This window comes from Epinephelus lanceolatus, chromosome 9, assembly GCF_041903045.1.
Source record: "Epinephelus lanceolatus isolate andai-2023 chromosome 9, ASM4190304v1, whole genome shotgun sequence".
Taxonomy (NCBI): domain Eukaryota; kingdom Metazoa; phylum Chordata; class Actinopteri; order Perciformes; family Serranidae; genus Epinephelus; species Epinephelus lanceolatus.
This window is the reverse complement of record NC_135742.1, coordinates 17,269,526-17,294,367: the sequence shown is the minus strand read 5'-3', so window position 1 is coordinate 17,294,367 and position 24,842 is coordinate 17,269,526. Positions and strand designations below refer to the sequence as shown.

At 39.9% G+C, this 24,842-nt stretch overlaps 1 protein-coding gene across 1 annotated transcript in view; it reads left to right on the top strand.

The window, feature by feature from the left end:
• Positions 1–24,690, top strand: part of hsd17b4 (hydroxysteroid (17-beta) dehydrogenase 4) — a 49,468-nt gene extending 24,778 nt beyond the window's left edge. The window contains exons 13-25 of the mRNA XM_033619310.2: positions 10,118–10,230; positions 10,340–10,463; positions 10,636–10,687; positions 12,448–12,519; positions 14,943–15,046; positions 15,129–15,194; positions 15,581–15,650; positions 18,978–19,084; positions 19,317–19,403; positions 19,507–19,593; positions 19,883–20,021; positions 21,855–21,982; positions 22,934–24,690. Of these exons, the coding sequence (XP_033475201.2) occupies positions 10,118–10,230; positions 10,340–10,463; positions 10,636–10,687; positions 12,448–12,519; positions 14,943–15,046; positions 15,129–15,194; positions 15,581–15,650; positions 18,978–19,084; positions 19,317–19,403; positions 19,507–19,593; positions 19,883–20,021; positions 21,855–21,982; positions 22,934–23,023 (1,239 nt within the window). The 3' untranslated portion in view covers positions 23,024–24,690. The remainder of the gene's footprint in view (positions 1–10,117; positions 10,231–10,339; positions 10,464–10,635; positions 10,688–12,447; positions 12,520–14,942; positions 15,047–15,128; positions 15,195–15,580; positions 15,651–18,977; positions 19,085–19,316; positions 19,404–19,506; positions 19,594–19,882; positions 20,022–21,854; positions 21,983–22,933) is intronic.
• The last annotated feature ends 152 nt before the right edge of the window (positions 24,691–24,842 follow it).

The following is a 24,842-nucleotide window of genomic DNA, read 5'->3' as shown; positions in this document are numbered from 1 at the left end:
AAACATGGCAACTCATGTCTCTTTAATGCCACCACACTGTACTTAATCGGGGACAATGATAACCTCTTCAGCAAAGCTCCTACAACATACATAAGTACTTTGATTGTCTGGCGCACCACCGTTTCAAATTTACAGAAGACAAGTGCCAACTCAGATTAGCTTTTAAAAAGCGATGTACAAAAGACGTCGGAGCACAGTAGGGCAGCGGCAGCTCCCTGGATGGGCGCTCCTTCACTTCACTGTGCTCCCTATCATTGAATCACAGGGTTGCTTGAATAAAACATTAAGCTGCAAGAATAATTGTATGGCATGAAATAATTATCCACAGAAACAGCCACCATTTTCTGCTAAGATGGTTGTAGCATGCAGCTGTGAGTCTGTGTCAAAAGATTAATCTGTATTTGTAATGTTACTCAAACAGATGACTGAACCCTTTCCTTACTTGGTCTGAATCCCACAAATATTTACAAACTGTTATCCTGAACGGCTGATTAAGCATCAGAATCATCACAATTAAATGAATGAAAGTTTAATCAGGATGAATGCTTTGTTTAGTGCGGTGAGGGGGCTGGTGGAACATGTATCAGCACCAGGCAATTATTATTTAAAAATATTACTGGGCCGTTTTTTAAAATTGTGCACAGTAAAGGCTTAAGAGCAGCTTTGTGGTTTTGATGCACCAGAGTTTTAAACTTTGATAAAAACCTAACATAAAAAAACAATACTCAGTACTTAAAAAAAAACTACCACACAGTGCTGGTATGGGGAAAAAATCACTTAATACATACTAACACATTTGACAATACATTAGCCTTGGGTTGAAAATTAGATTGGAGATCTGTTTTTTTGTAGCGTAGGTACTTCGATACCATCAAATGTGATAGTTTGGTTGGTTTTATAATGTCATACATCAACAGACACATAACACACGTCCAAATATTCACAAAATGAAACAAACAATAAAGAAAACCAAAACAAAAGACAGAGACCCAATCCAACCTGGAGACATGCAGAAACAAAAAAAAGTATTAAATGAAATAGAATAAAACAAACTAGAAATAGCATTTAACACGAACAGGTGTCAGGCATAAAATTGAAGCACAAAGCAGTTACAAAATGTGTTGAAATGTGAACAAGACTGAATCGCCGTGACGTTGCACTAACAACAGTCACCTCCTTGTAAGTAACAAGGAAAATATAAAATATATTATCCTTGGTAGACAACAGGCAGTCGATTACAGTTGTAGAGATATGTCAAATCAGTAAACTTGTTGATTTCTGTTGTCATTTTCGGCCGTAACTGTAACATTTAAACATATATAGTTAAACACATCTGGTGACCTATCAAGGGTGTACCCTGCCTCTTGCCCAATGTCAGCTGGGATAGGCTCCAACCCCCCCACGACCCTCAAGAGGATAAGCGGTTACGAAAATGGATGCATGGATACTTAAACTCAGTGGTGCGACTTATCTGACATTTCTGCTGTGCTTATTTTATATAGTATGTTGCTTTGCTATGATCTTTGACAAAGCAACTCTACCAGCACGGATGCAAAGCACTGTAGGCCTACTGCTGTGGACGAGGTTGCAGCAAGATGTATTTAGCCACCTAAAAAAATCAATATCAGTGTAAATGTACGCTGTATTTGAGTATTAGCTCCACTTTACCTTTACCCACACTTACCAATAGACCTTTTTCACAGCAGACATTTTGACTAGTCATCGGAGGAAAAGCACAGGTGAAACTGATAACATTAACAGTGGCTGAGTTCCAATTAGTGTCCCAGTAAGCTATTCCAGTGTGCCAGCATGCACAATGTCAAAGCCTGTCATGAGTGGAATGCAGCCATCATTGATGCCATTTAATACACCTGTGCTTTTCCTACAATGACGAGGCAAAATGTCTGCTGTGAAAAAGGTCTATTGAGGCAGCAATAGACCAGCAACTCGTGTTCTGCGAAGTCAAATTACTGTTTTTACCAATGGAGTCTGTTGGCTTTTATATAACGGCTTTCATTCCCTGTTGGAAAACGCTGTCTGACGGTGAGGTAAAGCAGTGAAAATATTCTAAATAGGGCGTACACTTAAACTGATACGATTTTTTGTTTCAGTGGGCCTTTTTTAGGGGGCTAAAAACTAACTAACTGAGGCAGCATTTGCTCAGCCCGGTTTGATTTTTATGTACGTGACATGAGCATTTTCACTAGGACTTCATTGCCAGGCAAAGGCTTGGGTCCATGTTTACTTCTTGTCAGCAGATGTCGTTCACATAAAACATGTTGCCAAATATTTCAGCAGAAAATACAAACGGAGCCATTTAGAAGGTTTATGTTGTCAAGTTTGAAACGGTCTAAAGTGATCCACATAATTGTTATACTCTGGGCTGTCACTTCTGTTTTAAATGCACCAAGACTTCAATAATGCTGCATGGTTAACTCTACTTTCATATCAGTACCCATTTTATATTTGAAGCCCCTTTCACACACGCACTGCAAGCCTGGAATTATCCAGACATTACCCAGAGGAGCTGTATGTGAGAACGCAAACATCCAAATCAGTTGGATCGGACATTAAACGGATGTTGTCCTGCCAGCTCCACACTAATGTGCGATTGAGCCTGTGTGTAAATAGAGCAGGTAATTGTCCTCTTCTTCTAATTGTTAGTCTTTCAGTTGGTGTATGGTAGAAACCAGACATGAACTTTTTAGAATGCAACGTGACTCACTTGTGATGAACTCTCTTTTATATCCTGTGAGGTGTTAATACTACTCACTATCCTGCTTTAATAATATCATGATTCAGGACCTGAAATGTTAAATGATGTACACTCTGTCTCGAATATCCTCTCTGGTCTCCGCTGTGTCTCTGGCAGGGGTGTGTGTGTGTGTGTGTGTGTGTGTGTGTGTGTGTGTGTGTGTGTGTATGTGTGTGTGTGTGTGCTGTGTTTGTCTGTCTGGACTGGAGATTTGGGACAGAGTCACAATGTACCCTCAAAACAAACATCACCATTGTGTCCTCAGCTGACTTAACTTTGTGCTAAATGTGTGTGTGTGTGTGTGTGTGTGTGTGTGTGTGTGTGTGTGTGTTTTGTGCATTTGTGCAGTGCCACACACATATTGTGTTAGTCACATGTGTGTCTTTGTCCTTGTCGTAGTATGGTGAATGTATTACTTAAATTACAGCACACTGTGCTACTGCTGTGCTTATATTTATTTCATGCCATGCAAATTATCACATTAGCTCTTCCAAGGTTAGTTTTGCTCTGTGCAGTCACATCATGTGCAGTTGTATTCTCTTGGTGTAACGTTAATGCAAATACATTTATGTGTGCAATATAATGAGTTCATTAGTAAGTTAATTTTTATTCCTGTGTCATATTGACCTATTTGGTCCGCTTCCAAATGAGATTACAAGACTTTGCTGTATGTCTGATATCAAAAATACAGCAAGATATGTTTCAGTAACACAAATACAAAGGCAATGGAAAACATCAGTAATGTTCAAGTAGAGCTACAACAATTATTTGATAACTAGAATTATCAATTAATTGGCATCTGTTTGTCATTTTTCCTGAACCCCCCCAACAATCCTCAGTTTAAGCTTCTGAACTGTGAGGATATGCAGCCTATCTCTGTCTTTTGTCTACCATACACTGGAGGACTTTGAAAATAGTTTTAAAAGACTAAACACTGACGCCCTCGCTCATCTAAAGACAATGTAAGTCTTAGTCACACACAAGATAAAAGGCGTTATATGTTGACAGTATTCTTGTCAGATCAGCATCAATATAATCTTTAAATATAAACTGTGTTTATGTGCAGTCTTTGGATTTGTTGCCTCAACTTGCTGCCAGCCTTTGTTGGTTAGCTGTGTTATTTTAGAAGGAGGACATTTTGATCAGATACACGTCAAGTTAAGCATCAACTATTGTTCACTCCACAACTCCACCAGTTTTCCACAGTCCAAAAGAACCAGGACTTGTTCACAGTTTTGCGCCTCCTCAGAGTCCCCTCTATGTTGACTGTCTACCCACTTGGCTGCTTTTTGTTGCTGGAGAGAGCACACTTAATGGTTGTCGACAGCGTTCACGTCATCGAACATAAGTATTTTATGAGACAAAACTAAAAAACTTAGGATACTGTAAAACTTCAATTTAAAGTCTAGTCCCAATTAAACGCCCAGTCCCTTTTACTAGCCTGGTGTGGCTACACATTTTGACAAATAAAGGCCTGTCTCAATTAGAGGCCTGGTCTGGATGCGAAGCATTTTATTTTTTTAATAGAAGTTCTTCGGATGTATAAAAGTGGGTTGTTGGCTACCTCAAATTATGTGTCCATTCCTCAGTTACCCTGTAAATTATTAATGTTATTTAAGTCCGTAAGGGTCCGCAGATCAAAATAATCAAAAGGGTTTTTCATAAAGTTGTGAATATTGTTTTAACAGGATAAAGTGGGGTTGTGTCGATATGCAGGGTGCCGTAATCTTTAGTGCCGTAACAAGTCTCTGTGCTCTGTCTGTCGGAGCTAAATCTAATGAATGATTCATAATTGATATATTATCTGAAGCTTAATTTTCAAACAATTAATATTCATACTGGTTTGTATAAACAGTTTGATTTTATTTCCCATATTTGCTGAGCAACAGTTTAGAGTAAAAGGAATTAAAGGCCTGTCCCAAATATAGGCCTGTTGATTTCAGTGATTGAAGCAAATAGTAGCCCGGGCTATTAATAGAAGTTTTAATAAAGCATTTTATTTATAGGCGCCTTTCAAAGCACTCAAGGACACCTTACAAGACGCAGTTAAAAAAAAAAAGCAGGCAGTCAAGCGGACAGATGGTGATGTTAGCTGGATCGCAGAAGAGTATTACAGTATGTGTGTTAAGACAGCTTGGACTGAGTTTTATCACATCTTATACCAAACAATTTGAGATCACGGGAGCATGCACTACCTGAGGTAGTACTCATGACTTTATTCCAACAAATTTAAAATTTGTCTGCAACAATGAAACTGCTTGAAAAGTCATTTGGTGTAAGGTCTGCATTATGTGATGGTAATATCTTTTGCTTTTGCACTATTGGTCAAACAAAACAAGCAATGGAAAGATGTAACGTCCCCTTGGACTCGATCTGTGGATGTCGCAGTTACATGTTCAGCCTCTTGAATCACAAGTCCACCAGGACGCCCCAAAAAAGAAATCACTTTTGCTACAAGACAGTTTTTAATCTTAATAAAAAGATTTTCTTCCTCATCTCCCCAAGTAACTGACTAACTTGACGTTACACCCACATGTTTTTTTGTTCTAGCTTCTCCACTGTAGCTTAGATCTCTGTGTGTGTGTGCGAGAGCGTATAATATTAAATCCCCAGTTTCAGGGATGTTGGAATTCTTCCGAAAACAGAATATCTCCCACATCTTTTAATTAAAAAGAGGCTTTACAGTGATTTTCGACCTGCTGAGAGGTGGTGTTATTCAGAGTGTGAATCACATCATTCTGCTAGGCAATATTGTTTTGAACAATGGCTCAGCACAGTGGTTGTTAATATGAAAAATGACTAACCGCAGGACTACTTTGTAATGTTCTCATAGATGTATGTATATTGTGTGCTTCACCGGATATTTGAATGAGAGTCAGTTAGGTTTGAGGATCAGAAATATCTCTTTATAGATGATTTCTCTGATTTAATAACACTATTTGATGTAAAGGAGCCAGCTGAAGTGTGGCCTGTAGGGTGGATTTAATATCCTTGAAAACTCATCTTCCTTTTCACCCCTTTTCCTTCTCCATTTGGCCCGGCCACTTAAAGGATAAGGTTAGGATTTTTCAACCTGGACTCTATTTTCCCAGGTTTTTGTGTCTAATGACTCTAATGGGAACAAGAATTTATGAAACTGGTCCATTATTAAGCAAGGCTGCGGCAAAACAGGCTGCAATGTCCACACCGTCGATTTATGTCTATTAAAAGTGCTTGTTTTTGCCACTGACAGGTTTAGATTGTTATTTTAAGTGTCTGATAACTTACTGAAAGTATACCTTCAGAGATAGACCTTTTTGTTAAAGAGTAAGATCCTTTTTGTTTAACAGAAACAGCCCCGTCATCGCCAAACCAACCAGACTCCATTGAAATCAGTAATGATCAGTAATTTTAATAGCGCTGCCCCCAACTAAGAATTTTCCTAGTTGACCAACAGTTGTCATTTAGGGCCATTAGTCGACTAGTCGCCCCCATGTTCATGATATTAATTTAATTATTAAATGATATATTTGGGGCGGGGCAACACAATGGTTTGAGTTCAAGGTGTGAGAAAGAATAGTATCAGTAACATTGTTAACACTGTGCTACATTACAGAGAAATACAAAACCGTACTAATGAACCTTCATTAATATAGGCCTATATTTTATCTACAAGTGCACGTCACACACTGAGCGAGCCGCCTGTTAATGATGCTGTCAGCTAATGGGCATGTAGCTACTTCCATGTTTCAGATGATACGTCATGTTTGTAGTCGACCAATGAAGATGAGTTTACATATCACCTTGGGTTCGTCCTTCACCTTCTCAAAATGATCCCACACTTTGCATTTCCTGCCCGACATGTTATTAACTAGCCTGTGGAATAACCGCAGGTACCAGCCCTGGAAATTAGGGGCCGTACACATGCTGCATCTTTAACTGCCTGGAAAATGTGAGGTCGGGTGATTGGTGCTTCACTTGTGCCTTTACTGTGCCAGCTTAAAAGTGTGTAGACCTATCGTCCGTGGGACAGATGTCAAGCTCTGGGTAGCCCTGCACTAACATGATCAAGTTTTCCGTATTTATCACACTAAATATTTACAGGAGAAGGGAAAGATATCTGTCGGCTGTGATTGGTTTGTAACATTGGTTTGGAACATCCCGTCTGACCTGCTGAGTGTGGCCTCTTCTTGTGTCTGTCCTTTCAAATTAAATTCCCACATGGTTGCGTCATATAGGATTGATTTATTTTGACAAGGTGCAGCTCCTAATAAGAGTTCTATAATTTTTATGTGACTAAGCGACAAATGAAATCTTGCTGACTAATGACCTTTCTGGTCCACTAACGTTTGATCGACTGTAAGGGGAGGAGCCCTAAATTTGAACACATAGAGCCAGCATATTGTCACATCTAACTGGATGAATTATGGGGTTCACCAAACCAGAGTTGGTGATTGATGGAACAGTGGAAAGACGAACTGAGATGGTTTTATAGATAGTTTTCTTTTAGTTACAGTTGAGTAAGTCATGCTAAATTTAAGTTATCAAGTTATCCAAGTTATTTAGTACCAGATAAAACCTGCAGAAAATATATTTGAACAGTTAACTAAATAAATAAAATCTGAAAAATCAACTCATGACTATTAAGTATTTTCAAACTCCTTACTATTGTATTGCAAAAAACGATGTTTACACAGTGCTTTAACACATCACATAAAAAAAATAGAAAAAAAATCATTAAAAGAAATAAATAAGATATCAAAGGCAGATACTAAATATTAAATTAATTGTAGAAGTGAATGTTAAGAATTTAAGAAGATGGTCTTTATTTTGTAATGAGTTTCGTTGGTGCAGGTTTTTCCAAATCCCGCAGGAGCCGTGATGGAAAATTCATGATCAGTTTGAGTCTTGAAGTATCAGAAAGCTCTGCCAGAGGTTCTCAGGCTGGGATTAATAAGGCTTTTAAAACGTTTACAATACAACCAAGGGCTCCACCTCCCTGAGCTTTTAAAGGCACTCGTGACTTTGTGTCATTAACACATGATTACTGCGATGCTCTGTTCAGTCCATTTTCAGGCTGCTCGTTAACAGAAGTGCAAGCACAAATCGAACAGCGCCCCATTTTCTGGCCTCCCTGCCCTGGCCACAAGTCAACTCTAGGATCTGTTTTAAAATTGTGCTGATCACATACAAAGCTCTGCCTGGTCCGGCCCAGGAGGACATTTCTGAACTGCTGATTCCTTTTAACTCTGTGAGATCCCACAGGTCCTCAAATACATTACTGCTGATGATCACAGATTAAATCAAACAGGGGATCATGCAAACTCTTTTTTCTGCATTTTCAAATCAAGTCAAATCAAATCAAGTTTTTTTGCAGCACATTTAAAAACAACTGCATTTGACCCAAGTGCTATACACGTTAAGAGAATGACACACACACGTATATAGCAATATAACATGAACACAAATATAAAACAGAATAACACTGGGTAGAACAATTGCACATGTAAAAAAAAAGATGTTGAAATACTAAAATATCAAAACCACTACAACAACCCAAGGCCATTGAAAACATGTACGTCTTAAGATTTGTCTTAAAAGTGTCAGTGGAGGGGGAGGATTTGATTGAGAGTAGAAGATTATGCCAGAGCTTTTGAGCAGCTACTGCAAAGGCATGATCATCCTTACCCACCAACCTCGATCGCAGGACAGTTAAAAGACATTGTTCTGAGGATCTAAGAGACTGGGAGTTGGAGTAGGGGCAGAGAAGTTCAGCAATATACTGGGGTTGTGAGCAAGAAACTATTTTTCTGCTGTGCAATCACATTTTTGAGAGGCCTGGGATGCTGGAAAACTCACAAAAAGTGGCACACACTTAAGAACTGGCAAAAATTGCAAAGTTCTGTAGTGACTGGTGCCCCAAAATGCACGCCAGGGTTGGGATAAAGTTCCTTTGATGTCCAAGATATTTGGTAAAAACCATTACTCTCATCTTTAAGAACGTATTAAAACTTTATGATTTTTTTTTTTTTTTTTTTTTTTTTTTTTTTTGGTCACCTGACAGGAGGTCAACTATTTTTGATTTCGTGCATTAATATTCATTTTACGGACACATTTGAGGACTTAAAGATACACAAACACTACAACAACTACACAACAAACTTTACACCCATGTTCAATCTGATAATTATTTTAACCTGATCGTACAGTTGGACTTGGGTGTGGCATGTCGGCTCTATAGCACGCCTCAATTAATTTTAGCCTTTGAACACATTTTTGTTGCCTTTAGTACACTTAAACTTGTTTTGAAAAATATTTCTACTATTCCTACAGGTTCCTTTATTGCGTTTACTCTTTTTATCATCTCCTAAGAAATGTAAGAGTCTACAGCCATGCAGGACGTTCTTACTTTATCTCAGTACGTTCATGGTATTCAGACACTGCTGTACTTTGAGCTAAATGCAAATGTTGGCATGCTAACATGTTAACTATGACAATGCTAAGCAGGTGTAATGTTTACTGTGTTCACCATCTAGTTTAACATGTCACGGGATTAGTGCGATACTTTAATTTCTAACTTTTGAAAATTAAATTTAAAAATAAAATAAAATAAAAATCTGATATAATATAAAATGAATTAAATTAAATTAAATTGAAAAGTAGCAATATTCAGCACTATTTTTGATTCACAGAGAAAAACTAAGTGAACTAAGTGAGCGAGTGCAGCCGCAGAAAATTAGCATTGAACATTTCAAATATTCAGAACTGATATGTATCAATATCTTTGACAACACTACAGGGGATCACCAAACTCATCAGGGTTCATCATCTGGGAACCATAAATGTTGTACAAGATTTAGTGCCAGTCCAGTCAGTAGATGTTTTGATATTTCCTGGGAGAAATGAAAACTTTAACCTGATCATGGCGCTAGAGCAAAGGTCAGGGGATCACCAAAGCCAGCAGGCATCAACCTCTGATGACCATGACAAAATTTCATGGCAATCCATGTAACAGTTGCGTAGATATTATAGTCAGCCTTAGAGCCACGCTGCTAGTGTCACTAAAAAGCTCTTTATAACTGATTAGAAAGGTGCCCTATAATCAAAGATTGATTAATTGTTTATTCACTTAGTGCCTGGGCTCCACCTATATAATTGATTAATCCACTCTGACTGTATGTGCAGTGTTTATTAACGCATTTGTATTCAGGGGTTGAGCTGTGAAGCTAATCTACCGTGGTGTGAACCTTATTACTTTTCTGCAAACCCTTAAAATTGCATATTCGTTTGCCCTGTCTAAATTACAGGATACCTCTTTCATATTCTGCCCTCAGTATGTTGTTATGTCCAAGAAGCTGACACTAAACTCCTCTCTCCTCTCAGTCTGAGGTAGTGGGACAAAAACTACCACCGACCACGTTCAGCTTCGACCACATCCAGTGTATCCTCTACGCGTTGGGGGTCGGCATGTCCACCAAGGACCCAGACCATCTCAGGTGTGTAGGGAAAAAAAGGATTCACTTTACTTTGGTACTTAAATCTACCCATGCTTACCATCACAGGCCTGTGCAAGTGTGACTTTTCACTGTTAACGTTTTCATATAGGTTCCTGTATGAAGGTCATGAAAGCTTCAGCTGCCTCCCCACCTTCGGGGTCATTCCCGCCCAGGCAGCCATGATGGGAGGCGGGCTCAGCTCAATACCTGGACTCGACATAGATTTCACACAGGTCAGAAAACACACACATAATGTCTAAAAAGTCTGTTTGTGTGTGTGACATTGTTGTGCATATGCATATTGTATCCATATGGTATATTTCACACAGCCCTGCACACATTAGTCGTGCTAATGAGGCTTTCAGGTATATTGTATATCACAGCTGTTCTAATGTTTTGTGTCAGGTATTGCATGGAGAGCAGTATCTGGAGCTTTACAAACCTTTGCCAACCTCAGGTATTTCATTCTTCTGCTGTTAAAGCACATGCAGTTTATTGCACATAAGAACTTAATGTAATTACAGTCGATTTTACATCATTAAAAGTACAATTAAAGCAATTTTAGAGCCTGAATGAGTCATTTTACCTGGATTTATGTTACTGTGTGTATGCCATGTAACGGGGAGCAGGCTGAGTTTAATAGATAATTAAGACTTGGGGCCATTTTACCTCTTAAGCCATGATTGATTTTTATTTGTGATTATAATTCATATAGCATGCCCATACTGAGAAAATGACTACATATGGTCCAGTCTGGCTCCAGTTTGTGCCTCTCATGTATTATCATGACATTCAAGTCACAGAGCCAAGCTTTTGTTGTTCTAAAAGATAATCTCTGATGATCAATTAAAAACCCAGAAGGTGGTTTAATAACACTTGCTGTTATTTTGAGGATATTTCAAGAAAGTATCTGCATATCGTCCACCGCATTATGAAAAAGATTTTAAACCTGTTTCCCAAATTGTGTTGTTTTATAATTCAAAGAAAGATAGAAGTCGGAAATGACATAACTTCTAGGGGTGTAACGATACATCGATCCACATCGATACATCAATTCATTGAATAACAATCCGATTATATCGATGCAAAATGAAAACATTGATCCATATCGTCATCTTAAAGATACACATTTATTTTGAAATTTACATAGCACGTCTGTGTCACCATTTCTGGGCAAGCGCGCCTTTGCTCAAACAACAAACAGAGCTCAGAAATAAAATGGTCAAATCATATTCTAGTTGTTTTTGTGAGTTGATGTAAATGATTGTGTTAGATGGGCACATGATATCGCGTCATATCGATCGCAGGCTCCTGAATCGAATCGAATCGAATCAAAATCGTATCGTGACAGACTTTGTGATATCGGCAAACATCGTATCGTCATCCAAACAAATCAATATAATATCGTATCGTGATGAAGCTGGTGATTTACACCCCTAATAACTTCTGGCTTGACTTGTGCACTAACTGAAATTTTTTTTTTAATCAGTCGTATGTTGTATCAGTCATAGGGATGTTCATAATGACTAATGACGTTTTAACGGAAGTATAAATTTGGACTAGATGACTAATTAAGATTTAGAAAAAACTCAAAAACAGACAAATAGAGCACATTTTTTTCTATAAGGTTAATAAATGGGTTGGGAGAGAGTTACTGCCCCAAGTGAGGGTGCTCAAGTATCTCAGGGTCTTGTTCGCGTGAGATGGATTGCCGCTACACCGGACCGTCGTGGTGAGGAGGGAGTCGAGCTGGAAGGCAAAGGTTTCGATTTACTGGTCCATCTACATCCCAACCCTCACCTATGGTCACGAGCTCTGGGTAGTGACTGAAAGAATGAGGTCGTGGATACAAGCGGACGAAATGAGTTTCCTCAGAAGGGTGGCTGGGCTCAGCTTTAGAGATAGAGTAAAGAGCTCAGAGTAGAGCCGCAAATTATCAAAATAGTTGATATAGTAAACGGACTAACTGTTTCAGCTGTAGAGCAGAAAAATCAAGTGTCAAGAGCCTGTGAGTTTTGTGAAAATACCGATAAAACTGCACCAAGTGTTGTTAACCTTGAGGAGATTTTTCAAATAGCTCTGTGACTTGAACATAATGATACATGTGCGCAGTCGTGTCATGAAATACAGAGCTGGTTTGGTAATATTAAGTACTTACAGGACTTAAGTATGGTACTTTATTAAAGGAGAATTTAATTGGATAAAATACCTTTTCAGGCACTCTCACCTCTGAGGCCACCATAGCAGACATTTTGGACAAAGGATCCGGAGCCCTCATCCTCTTGGATGGTGAGTTTCCTCCCCCTCCAGGGTGAATAACTTTTATCATATAATGTATTTATTCCACATTCATTTGTTTTCACTACTTTAATGTGTCTTTTCCTGAAAGTTGCCTCTCAGGCTGAATTAATGAAAGTTAATTTTCAGTCTGTGTCTGCAGGGATTGAAATAATGGACCAAGAACGGCTCATATTTTTGTTTGACAATTCCATAGAGACGGATGATATTAGAACTGCTCTGATCTATAATTAATCCGACTTAAAACAAATAACATGGGACCTGTGGTTCCCTGAGGATTCACACAGGGATGTAATTTCTTTATGCACACTAAACCAGTCGGCCTCCGTTATCCTTCCTGAGTGAAAGTTATTTCTGGGTGAGACAACACGTCACAGCAACGTCCTGCAGATGCAGCTTTATTTGTATTTATACCTGGTTATATTTTGAAGTGACCTAATGAAATTAAGCGGCCAGTGTGTCAGCAGCAGACTGGGTTTGATTCTTTGTGACAGCTGCTAATTGTCTCTTTGCAGTCGGCCTCCATGTGGCTGTTTCCTGCTGCTCTAATTTTACTGTAGATGTGCTGTAATGAGGAAATGTGGCTCTTCGCTGTGTGTATTGTTTCACACAAGCGATACTAACATAATGATGTCATCACTTTTGCCCCTTCTTAGTCAACATCCACTGCACATTGTTGGGTTTAGCATGCTGCAGAAATGTACTTTAGTTTCAGAACAAAATAAAAAGGCTGCCAGCCAGTTTACAAGATTACATGAACAGTCACCATCTCAAGACCAAGGTAACGTATCACTAATCGAGTTAAACACCAGAACCCTTCATGCAGCCAGGCAGGTCAGAGTCCCTGTGGAAGTGGAGTAATGACACTATGTCAAGAAATGTCCTCAAATTCTCTCCAGTCTGTTCTGTCTGGTTTGTTTGGATGCAGTCTTTATGCATGTATAATACACAACATATCCTTGAGCCAAAGCAGGGTGAAGTGGTAGACTTCCAGGTGAGGAGAATAAGTTTCTTAGCAACCATCGTTCCTAAATGCAGAGCAGTCTGCATGTCATACAGCAGCTCAGAGGTCTGTGCAGAGCGACCAAAGACGACAGGTCATGGTTGGGCTGAATGTCTCTGGAACAGGCTTTTGAGAGCCACTCAGAAATTGCTGTCAAAAAGTTGTGTAATGTTGAGCAAAACCAGAAGAGATGTGCTTGTGATCCTTCAGCGGAACAGCACTTATGCATTTGGGAGACACTGATGGGAAGATGCAAGTCAGTTTTGTTTGGGAGTAATGTAGTTAATGCATCAGCTCGTACTGGATTAACCTGTAGTTTGAGTTCAGTTATAATTTACTTCACTAAAAATATAGAAGAGTCAGTGGTGGAACTTACCTACTCTAAGTACATGAAGTACCGTATCATTTTGAGTGTTTCCTTTTGTACTCCTCAACATTTCTACTCAACTACATTTCAGAGACAATTATCGTGTTGTCACACACTTGTTCACATCCATGTGTGTCATCATAAATGTGCACAACATATAAACAAATCAGGGACCTGCTCACAAAAACATGGGACATCCCCTGTAGGCATTGAGACCATGAGGTGCAACAAGAGTAGGGTTGCAACGGTATGTGATTTTCACGGTATGATAACCGTCTAAGAAAGTTTCACAGGATCACAATATCACAGAATTTATATTATTATCAGTCAAAATGAGCCTTTAAGAAATGAAAAAATAATGGTTATTGTTGGTTAAACAAACATTTTGTTGTTGTAATTGAAACTTGAAACCATTTTGTTGATGGAAGTATGTGTACAAAGTCTCCTCTTAGAAAATAATCAAAATAAAGGAAGGTGCATTTTTGTTTTCAATATCGCAGATCAGCAAATGTGCACAGTAAGATAACTGTCAAATTTTTATCATGGTAGACCTTGAAACCCGTATATCGCTGCAACCCTAAGCACATGGGACCTTTGTTGCATCTCTTACTTCCTAATTTCTCATCGTCTCTCAAATAGAGCCCTGTAAAATCTGTTTTAATTTTTTTTCCAGATTCTGTTTCATTCATTTTTTTATTCCATTTTAATTTTTCTTAGTTATGTGTTTTAACGATTCAAGCACATTTCGTCATCATTGAAGGGTTTTATTATGCGGTGGGTGAATAACATTTCAACAATTCAGTGAGAGAATTTTCAAATTGTGATGAATATCTAAGATATTTTGATTTGATTTTTATTAAATCAAAGAAAGTACATCAGTGCAGTAACATAAAAAAATATGTCTTTGTAAAACAAAGCGCTTCACATCTGATCTTCATAGTGCTCTGCTCTAAATTTAGCTGTCAGGGTCCAACAGTAATGTTCCTTACTCAGTAATGTTATAATCAAATTAAACATAGTTTCATATATATATATACATTGCAGTGAACACCTTCAACGGCAACGAGCTGATTTGCTACAACCAGTTTTCAGTGTTTGCGGTCGGAGCTGGAGGGTTTGGAGGGAAGAGAACCTCTGAAAAAGCCAAAGTACGTATTCGGTGTTTGAGTCAGAAAATAAGACATTGGGAGTTATTGCTGCCTCATATTTGATTTGTTTTATTTCCTCCAGGCTCCCGTGCCCCCACCTAAACGGGCACCAGATGCTGTGGTGATTGATTCGACCACGAGAGACCAAGTGAGTGTGTCTGTGTGGGTTCAGCTGCAGAATAAATCAGCTGCATCGATGATGTGTGGGTGAAAATAGGACATATTGTTTTGTGCCTGTGAAATAACCTTAACGCTTTAGACAAAATGTGAAGAAGTGTTGAACAAGGTTTTCAAACACTGAGTGTATGATGCAGCAGAAAATTAAAAAAAGAAAAGGAGGATTAAAAAAAAAAACGAAGTCCCTTGAGCAATTTAAATGACTGCAACTGTATCACTTCAAAGACATTCTTATTTTAGGTATCTCTTCTATTGCCTTCATGATAATTTAATTTCATCCCACATTTGTGTATGAAAAGTTCAGGGGTTTATGAATTAGATATAGATCTAAACAATATGTTTCCCCTGCGGTTACAGGCCGCCCTGTACCGTTTGAGCGGAGACTGGAACCCTCTCCATATAGACCCCAGCTTTGCTGCCATGGGAGGTGAGAGTCTCTGTGTGTGTTGTGTCCTGATGGGTTTTCCATCAGAAGTGTCTGAATTTATTTTGGTCAACTTAAGTCAAGTGATGTGTTTTGATCCCATTAATACTTTAAAGGTTCTGCATTTGGGTTTTAAAATACAGAACAGTAGTTGTTACTGCCAGTGGGTGAACAGGTTGTAACGTAACTTATAAACAGCTTCCTGTTTTGCTTATAGAGTGGTGCAGGGATGAGTCCTAAACCTAGAAATGAGTTAGCATTTTTGCACTCCTGGTTCCCTCATCTTGAAGTCATCAGATTTTTTTGAATGGGATTTTGGTTAAATGCCTGAAATAAGGTCTGTGGTTAAAACAAGCTTAGACTTTCACACCCTGTGATGTGGCATAAAATATGTCAGTTAATAAGCCACCTGTGAATTAAAGCTTTTAGCTATCCTTCAGCAAGATACTGAACCTTGGCTGTTCCATCGGTGTGTGAATGTGTTAAAAACTGAGTTGCAGGTGGCACCTTGTATGGTAGCCTCGGCCTCCAGTGTGTGAATGTGTGAATGGGTGAATGTGACTTGTAGAGAGTGGTTGGAAGACTAGAAAGGTGCTATACAAGTGCAGGTCCATTTACCATTTAAAAAGACAGTGGTTAAATAAGACTATGAAATGTCATCACACCAAACATGGCTAAAGCCTCGTTGTGGTGGTAACGCTAAGTCATGCAACAGTGGTGTGTTTGTTTATAGCCTAATGTTGCTATAATGTTTGTTTGCTGAACAAAACTTGTAAGAATCATAAACATTGGTTTGCCACAGAGCTTATTTATTTGTTTATTAATTAACAATCCAAATGAAAAATCCCACAGGCTTTTTGATGAGGGAACCAGGGCGAAGCTAACTTCCATGTTGGCCCACAAAAAAACCATCATCCCTGCAGCACTCTATAACTGCCTGTTGATTGACGTCCACGTAAAACACTCAGGACAGCTTTTCTGGGAGGATGCAAAGGATATGGCATCACTGTGTACCTTGCCTCTCTTCAGCTCCAGCACCCACCACAACACAGAGTCCACACATGCGGTGGACAAAAGCAGTACTGTCTCCTGGAATGAAGGCTGCATTTCCCACGAGTACCAGTGCCTAGTGTCGTTAAGACCATGATCTGGCTAACGCATTCATTTGTATTAGCAGTGAAAGATGCAACTTATTTTTACAATTTTTCATACTACATACCTGTTTTAGAGGAAGTGAGCCAGTTCACTTTTGAATCCCTCCAAATCCTACAATTCTCTCCATCTGTTGAATGTCCGAAGAAGGTTGACCGTGCTCTTGGCTATCAGTGTCCCTTAGCCTTTCTTATCTTATTTTTAGTTGTAGTTGTAGTATCAGCCATAACCACTAAATTCTCCTTCTTCCTTTTAAACGGCCAATACACAACTCACTGCAAAAGTTTAGCTGAGAAAGTGTAAGGTAGGCTCTTAGGGTCTGCGTGCTGTAAATTGTTTCATCTGATTTTATGGGAAGTCAGACTTAAGGACAGGCATTTAGATTAATGACACAGAAATAGCCAGTGTTCACACAGATGGTCTTGTTGGTTGTTGTCATATACAGTCAGGTCCATAAATATTTGGACAATGATACAGTTGTCATCATTTTGGCTCTGTACACCACCACAATGGGTTTTAAATGAAACAATGAATACCTGCATAAAGTGCAGACTCTCAGCTTTCATTTAAGGCTTTTTTCAAAAATGTAGTATGAACCATGTAGGAATTACAACCATTTCTTCACACAGTCCCCCAACTTTAAGGGCTCATAAGTATTTGGACAAACTAACAAAATCATCAATTAAACAGTCAGTTTTAATACTTGGTTGCAAATCCTTTACAGTCAATGACTGCCTGAAGTGTTGGACACATAGGCATCACCAGATGCTGGGTTTCTTCCCTGGTGATGCTCTGCCAGCCCTTTACTGCAGCCATCTGCACTTCCTGCTTGTGTTTTGGGTGTTTTGCCCTCAGTTTTGGCTTCAGCAAGAGAAACGCGTGCTCAATTGGATTCAGGTCAGATGATATGACTTGGCCATTGCAGAACATTCCACTTCTTTGCCTTAAAAATGTCTTTGGTTGCTTTTGCAATATGCTTCAGGTCATTGTCCATCTGCACTGTGAAGCATCGTCCAATGAGTTTTGAAGCATTTGGTTGAATCTGAGCAGATAATGTAGCCCCAAACACGTTAGCTTTCATCCTGCTGCTCTTGTCAGCAGTCACATCATCAATAAATACAAGAGAACCAGTTCCACTGGCAGCCATACATGGCCATGACATAACAGTACCTCCACCATGCTTCACTGATGAGGTGGTGTGCTTTGGATCATGAGCAGTTCCTTCCCTTCTTCCTTCTCTTGTCTTCCCATCATTCTGGTAGTTGATCTTTGTTTTATCTGTCCATAGTATGCTGTTCCACAACTGTACAGGCTTTTTAGATGGTTTTTGACAAACTCTAATCTGGCCTTCCATTTTTAAGGCTAACCAATGGTTTGCATCTTGTGATAAACCCTCTGTATTTATTCTAGTGAAGTCTTGTCTTGCTTACAAGAGCAGCAGGATGAAAGCTGAAGTGTTTGGGGCACCATTATCTGCTCAGATTCAACTAAATGCTTCAAAACTCATTGGACGATGCTTCACAGTGCAGTTGGACAATGACCTGAAGCATACTGCAAAAGCAACCAAAGACATTTTTAAGGCAAAGAAGTGGAATGTTCTGCAATGGCCAAGTCATATCATCTGACCTGAATCCAACTGAGCATGCGTTTCTCTTGCTGAAGCCAAAACTGAGGGCAAAACACCCAAAACACAAGCAGGAAGTGCAGACGGCTACAGTAAAGGGCTGGCAGAGCATCACCAGGGAAGAAACCCAGCATCTGATGATGCCTATGTGTCCAACACTTCAGGCAGTCATTGACTGTAAAGGATTTGCAACCAAGTATTAAAACTGACTGTTTAATTGATGATTATGTTAGTTTGTCCAAATACTTATGAGCCCTTAAAGTTGGGGGACTGTGTGAAGAAATGGTTGTCATTCCTACACGGTTCATACTACATTTTTGAAAAAAGCCTTAAATGAAAGCTGAGAGTCTGCACTTTAAGCAGGTATTCATTGTTTCATTTAAAACCCATTGTGGTGTACACAGCCAAAATGATGACAACTGTATCATTGTCCAAATAATTATGGACCTGACTGTAAAGGCATCAGCATTAAACTGAGACTCTTTCATAACCAGTTAAAAACTTCCTGTAGCTGCTTTCAACACACCATACTCAAAACTGCTCTTTGGCTTCAGGCTTCAAGGCTCCCATACTTCATGGCTTGTGCTCGTTCGGCTTTGCTGCGAGACACGTCCTCAAGCAGTTTGCCGACAACGACCCCTCCAGATTCAAGGCCATCAAGGTAAGCATTACCTGTGATTCAAACCCTGTCATTGACTTTATAGGTCACTGGGCCTCATGCAAGAACCACTTGTGTGAATGGGCTTATTTTTCAGTGGCACTTAGGAGTAATTCAAGAGAAGTGGCTGCATTAATTTGGGGACTTGTAAAACTGAAACCATGAGGCTTAAATGCTTGATGAATGTGGTTTATATGAAGTCTGGTTACATGTTATAAAAATGTCCTTTTCTCAGGTTCGCTTTGCAAAGCCAGTGATGCCAGGTCAGTCACTACAGACTGAGATGTGGAAGGAAGGCAACAGAATTCACATCCAGTGCAAAGTCAGTGTGGATCACAATCATCATCACAGATCTGTGGATAAATGAGTCAGACTTCTCTGGTCTTTTATGATGTGTCTGATCAGCGCTCTTCTCTTTCGTCCAGGTGAAGGAGACCGAAGCCGTTGTGCTAGCTGGGGCCTATGTTGATTTACATGGCACATCAGAGGCTTCTCCAGAAACTGTCACCCAAGTATGTCATTCTGTAAATGCCTTATTCAAACAACAGTCTTTCTTTTCTCTTTAAAAAATCCCTCGGAGAGACCTGGAGCTCATTTCCCTGTAGTTCTGCAGATAATTCATACAAAATTAATTTGTACTTTTCAGATGTTACTGATCCTTTCTTTCCTTCTTTTGAAATTGTATTCATTTATTTTTAATATATTTTTTAATCGTTCTTTTTATATATGTGTGTATACTGACAAATCTGTTATGTGAAAACAGACATAAATAGTATTTCTGTTCTCCCTACCTGTGTGCAGGCGGGGGGCCTTCAGAGTGAGCTTGTGTTTGCAGAGATTGGCCGTCGTATCAAAGACGTGGGCTCAGAGTTGGTCAAGAAGGTGAATGCTGTGTTTGGCTGGGAGATCACCAATGACGGCAAGACTGCTGCACAGTGGAGTACGTGCACTGAGTGTTATACAGATACATTGCCTTGTTGGGACAAGTATCAGTTGAACTCAGGTCTTTTTTGTCCGAGTATAAGATAAAGTGAGGCAGTTTATGGTATGTCAGATTTAAGAGGATTTAATATTATGTTATTATATTACATTTTGATTTGCTAATACACTACATGACTTTGTACAGACTTTTAAAAGGTCTGAAACCATCTCACATCTAAATACAAAATGTGGGTTTTTATTTAAGGACTAAAAGCTTTGCAACAACTGGGGATCTCTCAGGGTCACTGTTTAGCAAGACTACAGCCAGATTTCTTTTGAGATTATTTCTGATGCTGCTCCTGGTAATAAATATTACATAAATAATACACCCAAATATTGGGGGTGCACATAGCCGAGGACCTGACCTGGAGTCTGAACACCTCCCACATCATCAAAAGAGCCCAGCAAAAGATGTTTTAACTGAGGACCCTGAAACCTAACAGGCGTCCTCAAGAGCTTCTGATCCGCTTTTATCACTGCACACTCGAGAGCATAATAACAAACTGCTGTACTGTGTGGTGGTGGCATGGTGGTAAAGTGGTTCCAGGTTTGAACCCAGGGTGGGAGAGCCCCTATGTGCGGAGCTTGCATGTTCTCCCTGTGCTGTGTTTCTCCAAGTACTCCAGCTTCCTCCCACAGTCCAAAGACATGCAAGTTAATTGGTGACTCTAAATTGCCCGTAGGTGTGAATGTGAGCGTGAATGGTTGTCTGTATCTATGTGTCAGCTCTGCTATAGTCCAGGGTGTACCCCGCCTCTTGCCCAGTGTCAGCTGGGATAGGCTCCAGCCCCCCAGCGGCTCCTAAGCGGTTACAGAAAATGAATGAATGAATGTACAGTGTGGTAGTCCGGCTGCACCACAGCTGGCCTGGAGCAGGTTGTCAAGACAGCTTTCCCCGACCAAACCTTTGTGACATCCACGCGGGCCGTCATCTCACATGGGCCACAAACTCACACCCTGGACGCCCCCTCTTCACCACCCATCCCTCGGGCAGTCTGAGAAACCCCCATCACACGCACAAACAGATTACAGAACAGCTTTTTCCCCAGAGCTGTGGACAGACTGCAGCGACTATAGACCCCCACCCCCACACACAGAATTGCCACCCCCCCACCCCCTGCCTCACACACCCAAGATGGCGGTGCCATAATGGACTCTGTGCAATAACTGTTTTAAAAATGTAGATATGAATCTGTGTGTGTAGGTGACCGTGAGAATGATGAGCGAGTGTGTGTTGGTGCATGTGTAACATTTATAGGCTGCTGAATGGATTGCTCCAACAAAATTTCATTGTATAACATACAATGACAGTAAGGGATCTATTCATCTATCTACCAAACTACCTTTAAGAAATATAATGACTTATATTATAGTGTCCCCAAAAACACACAGCTCTAGACACAAAGATAAAAGGTGTCATATCTCGACAGTATTCTCATCAGTTCAGCATCAATGTTATCCATAAAAATGCATACAAACAATCCTACAATCCTAAGCAGCCACCATTGGATCTAATTCTACAAATATTAATATTAGTGTTGTGTAATCTTTGTCTGCAGCTGTGCAGGAACACCACATTTAAACTGAATGAACAGACAGTCAACAAAAAAAGTTGTGCAGCCTTTGAACTGTTTGTTACAGCCCTTAAAACTAGGACAACATCTGTGTTAAAGACAAAATAACGCCATGGACGAGTGAGTTGTAAAAACAAAGCCAAGCGACCGAGTCAAACACTTGTCAAACGTCTATGATTTATTCAATCTTCTACCTCTGCTTCTATTTTTCCCCCAAGCCATTGATCTGAAGAATGGCAGCGGCTCCTTGCACAAAGGCCCTTACAGTGGGAAGGCGGATGTGACCTTCACCGTGTCGGATGAAGACTTCATGGAGGTGGTGCAGGGGAAACTGAACCCTCAGAAGGTAACAAACAAGTAGTCAAATCTATTTATCAAAGGGGTTATTTACATGCTGCGCTCCTCTGAGTGGCCTTGTGTGTAAAACCCAGATTTATAGAGTAACAGTGAGCTCACACAGGAAGCATTTAAGATAAAGTTAAAACAGATGCTTTCATTTTTCTTTTTTAGTAGCCTCATATTTAACATCTTGTTTCCAACGTTAAAATCTCATCTTGTACATTTTAATTAAAGGCAAAGTGCCTTTGAAGAGCCCTTCAGTCTGTAATGACTTCTCTCTTGATCTCATCACGTCAGAAAAGAGCGAAATAAAATGATCTATCAAGCCGGGTTGAGAGAGCACTCAGCGCGGGTAATCAATCGACACTACTTGTTATGTCTGTAGCATCTCATCTGTCAGAGGGAGTGGCCATCACTGCACAGAATTTATGTTCTTCCCAGAGCGCTTGATATTGATCTGAGGCCTGTGAGTGTGTGCGTGCTCTGTACAAAGAGCGTCAACAGGCTGCTGTGCTGAAGGTCCCTCAGGCTCGGTCTTTCTCCATCCTCTCTGACGATGAAAGGAGCAGCTGGAGAAAGATAAGTTGCAGTTAAAAAGGATGCTGCTCACTGTCACCCAGGGTCATCATAACCGCCGTCCCCTGATTGATTTTAGCCGAGGAAAGCGCCGCACGTCATCAGTGGTTGAGCTCACCCGATATAGAGACTTTTGTGCTGCACCTCTCATCTCTGAACCTAATGAATATAAATATAATGTTATTGTTCTGCCGCCATAGCATCAACGGTCGCACGTTCCCTTTTGTCCCTGGTTGCTGCTTTTGCATTTGAGGTTGTTGTGTTCCCTGCAGGCGCCTTGGCCCCATTTTACTCCCTGTGTACTCGAAAAACAACTAACAGCCAGAAATCAGTAGACTTTGTGGCTTTCTCAAAGATGTATTTTTCTTTTTTTTTTTTTTAGGCGTTTTTCTCTGGCAAGCTTAAGGTTAAAGGGAACATCATGCTGAGTCAGAAGCTGGAGGTCATCCTGAAGGACTACGCCAAGCTGTGAGCTCCTCAGCCAACCACTCAGACGACTCTTTCACCGATTGACCAGCCGACCAGCTCTCTCTGTCTGTCTACTTTACTTCTCCTGATTCATGAGTGTGTACAAACGCCTAAACAAATCAGCCAGTAAGATAAGGACTACTTCAGAGTGAATTCTCTCATATAAATTACCTCTAACTGAAGTATTAAAATGTACAAAGACTACCTGATCAAACATGAGGTCATCTTTATTTTATCACTTTGGCTATGTTGACATCACAGGGCTCAATTCTGATTTTTCCCAAGATTGATCTTTCTGCCTAGACTGCTTACATTCATGTTTGAAGTGACCCGTATCTTACATCAGTGTGAACGGACGCTGCCCTGAAACGCCTCACATAAAGTCAATAACATCACACACCTCTTACTAACGTACACCGAGTGAGCAAGTGAACTCTGGCGGATGGAGCGTGAAAAAATATTCAGATTCACAACGAGCGACAAACAAGTTCAGGGAGCCGATGGAGTTCTGAGCGAGCCAAAGCAACGGCGGAGGTGTGCAAAGCTTTGCCAAAATAGAGCTAGGACGAGTGTTTTCTCAAACAGGCATCATGTAACTAGCCTGTTGACTGACACACAGAGCAGATTAAAGCATCTTCATTGGGAAACACTGAAACAATCCCCTCTTGCTCATTCACATCACGTCCTATATGTTGGAACAACAACAAAAAACATCACACTTGTGACCCAGGCATTTAGGAAATAAAATAAATGGTTAAAGCTTCACCTCCCAAATGATTTGCTGCCGTCATCGGATGATAATTCATCATATGTTGAGGATGCGGGTGAGAGGAAGGAGTCAAGAGGAGGACAAGAGGAGTCAGGGTGGTGGGGCTGCAGTGTGGAGGGTTTCACAGAGGAGCAGTTCCTCCAAAACTTTAGGATCATCCCATATTCTTCTGTAGTTTTGACACTCTGATACTGTATGGTGAGTGATCTGCACCTGCAGTTCAATATGACGTGGAAAATCCATGGATGTACGGGTAAAACACTCACACAGCGGTCACATGACCACTGATCAGATATGTATCCCACTTAGGAACAGGTATACAAGTGGCCGACAAATCTGTGTGTCTACACTGTCTAATCTGTCATGAGAGAAAAAAAATCAGATTTGAGCCACATTATCTTGTAATGTGAACATAGCCTTTGACAACACAAACAGGAGGAAACAGGATTTAAAAAATGTTTTAATAATAATTCATTGTCTTTTCAGCTGGTTAGAGCTTACTTGGTTGGTTCTGCCTGGTCCGTCCCTGCTAAATGTGCACTTAACCCACCTGCCTTTAAAAAACAGGAAATAATTAACAGTTTTCAGATTCAACGAGATATCAGGAGAAACAAGTGTCTACTACAGTGAGCCACATTTCATCCTAGTACTGGGTGAACGTACTGGATGGCATGAGAACAATTACAATTCAAAGTCATACTCCAGTCTGTTAAATCAGAAGCAGTTTTTTGTACCTGATATTGAGATCTCAAAATACTGAAATGTATAATAATGTTATAATAATGTAGAGTTTGCTAGCTATGAAAAATAATGATTTACACTTAATTTTTAATGCTAATTATGTGATTGTAAAGAAATTCAGTGTTTGCTCTTCTATGAAAATAAAGTAATTCAGATGAAAAGCTTGATCGACTGATGAATTTAGAGAATCTGCAGCTCTCCTCAGCTTTACAGAGCTTCTTTGCAAGTTTCAGCTCATCGTTTAGCTGACTGTTCCACAACTTTACTGTTTTAGTTCACAGCTTGTTTTTGCTGCCTCAAGTGGCTGAAAATT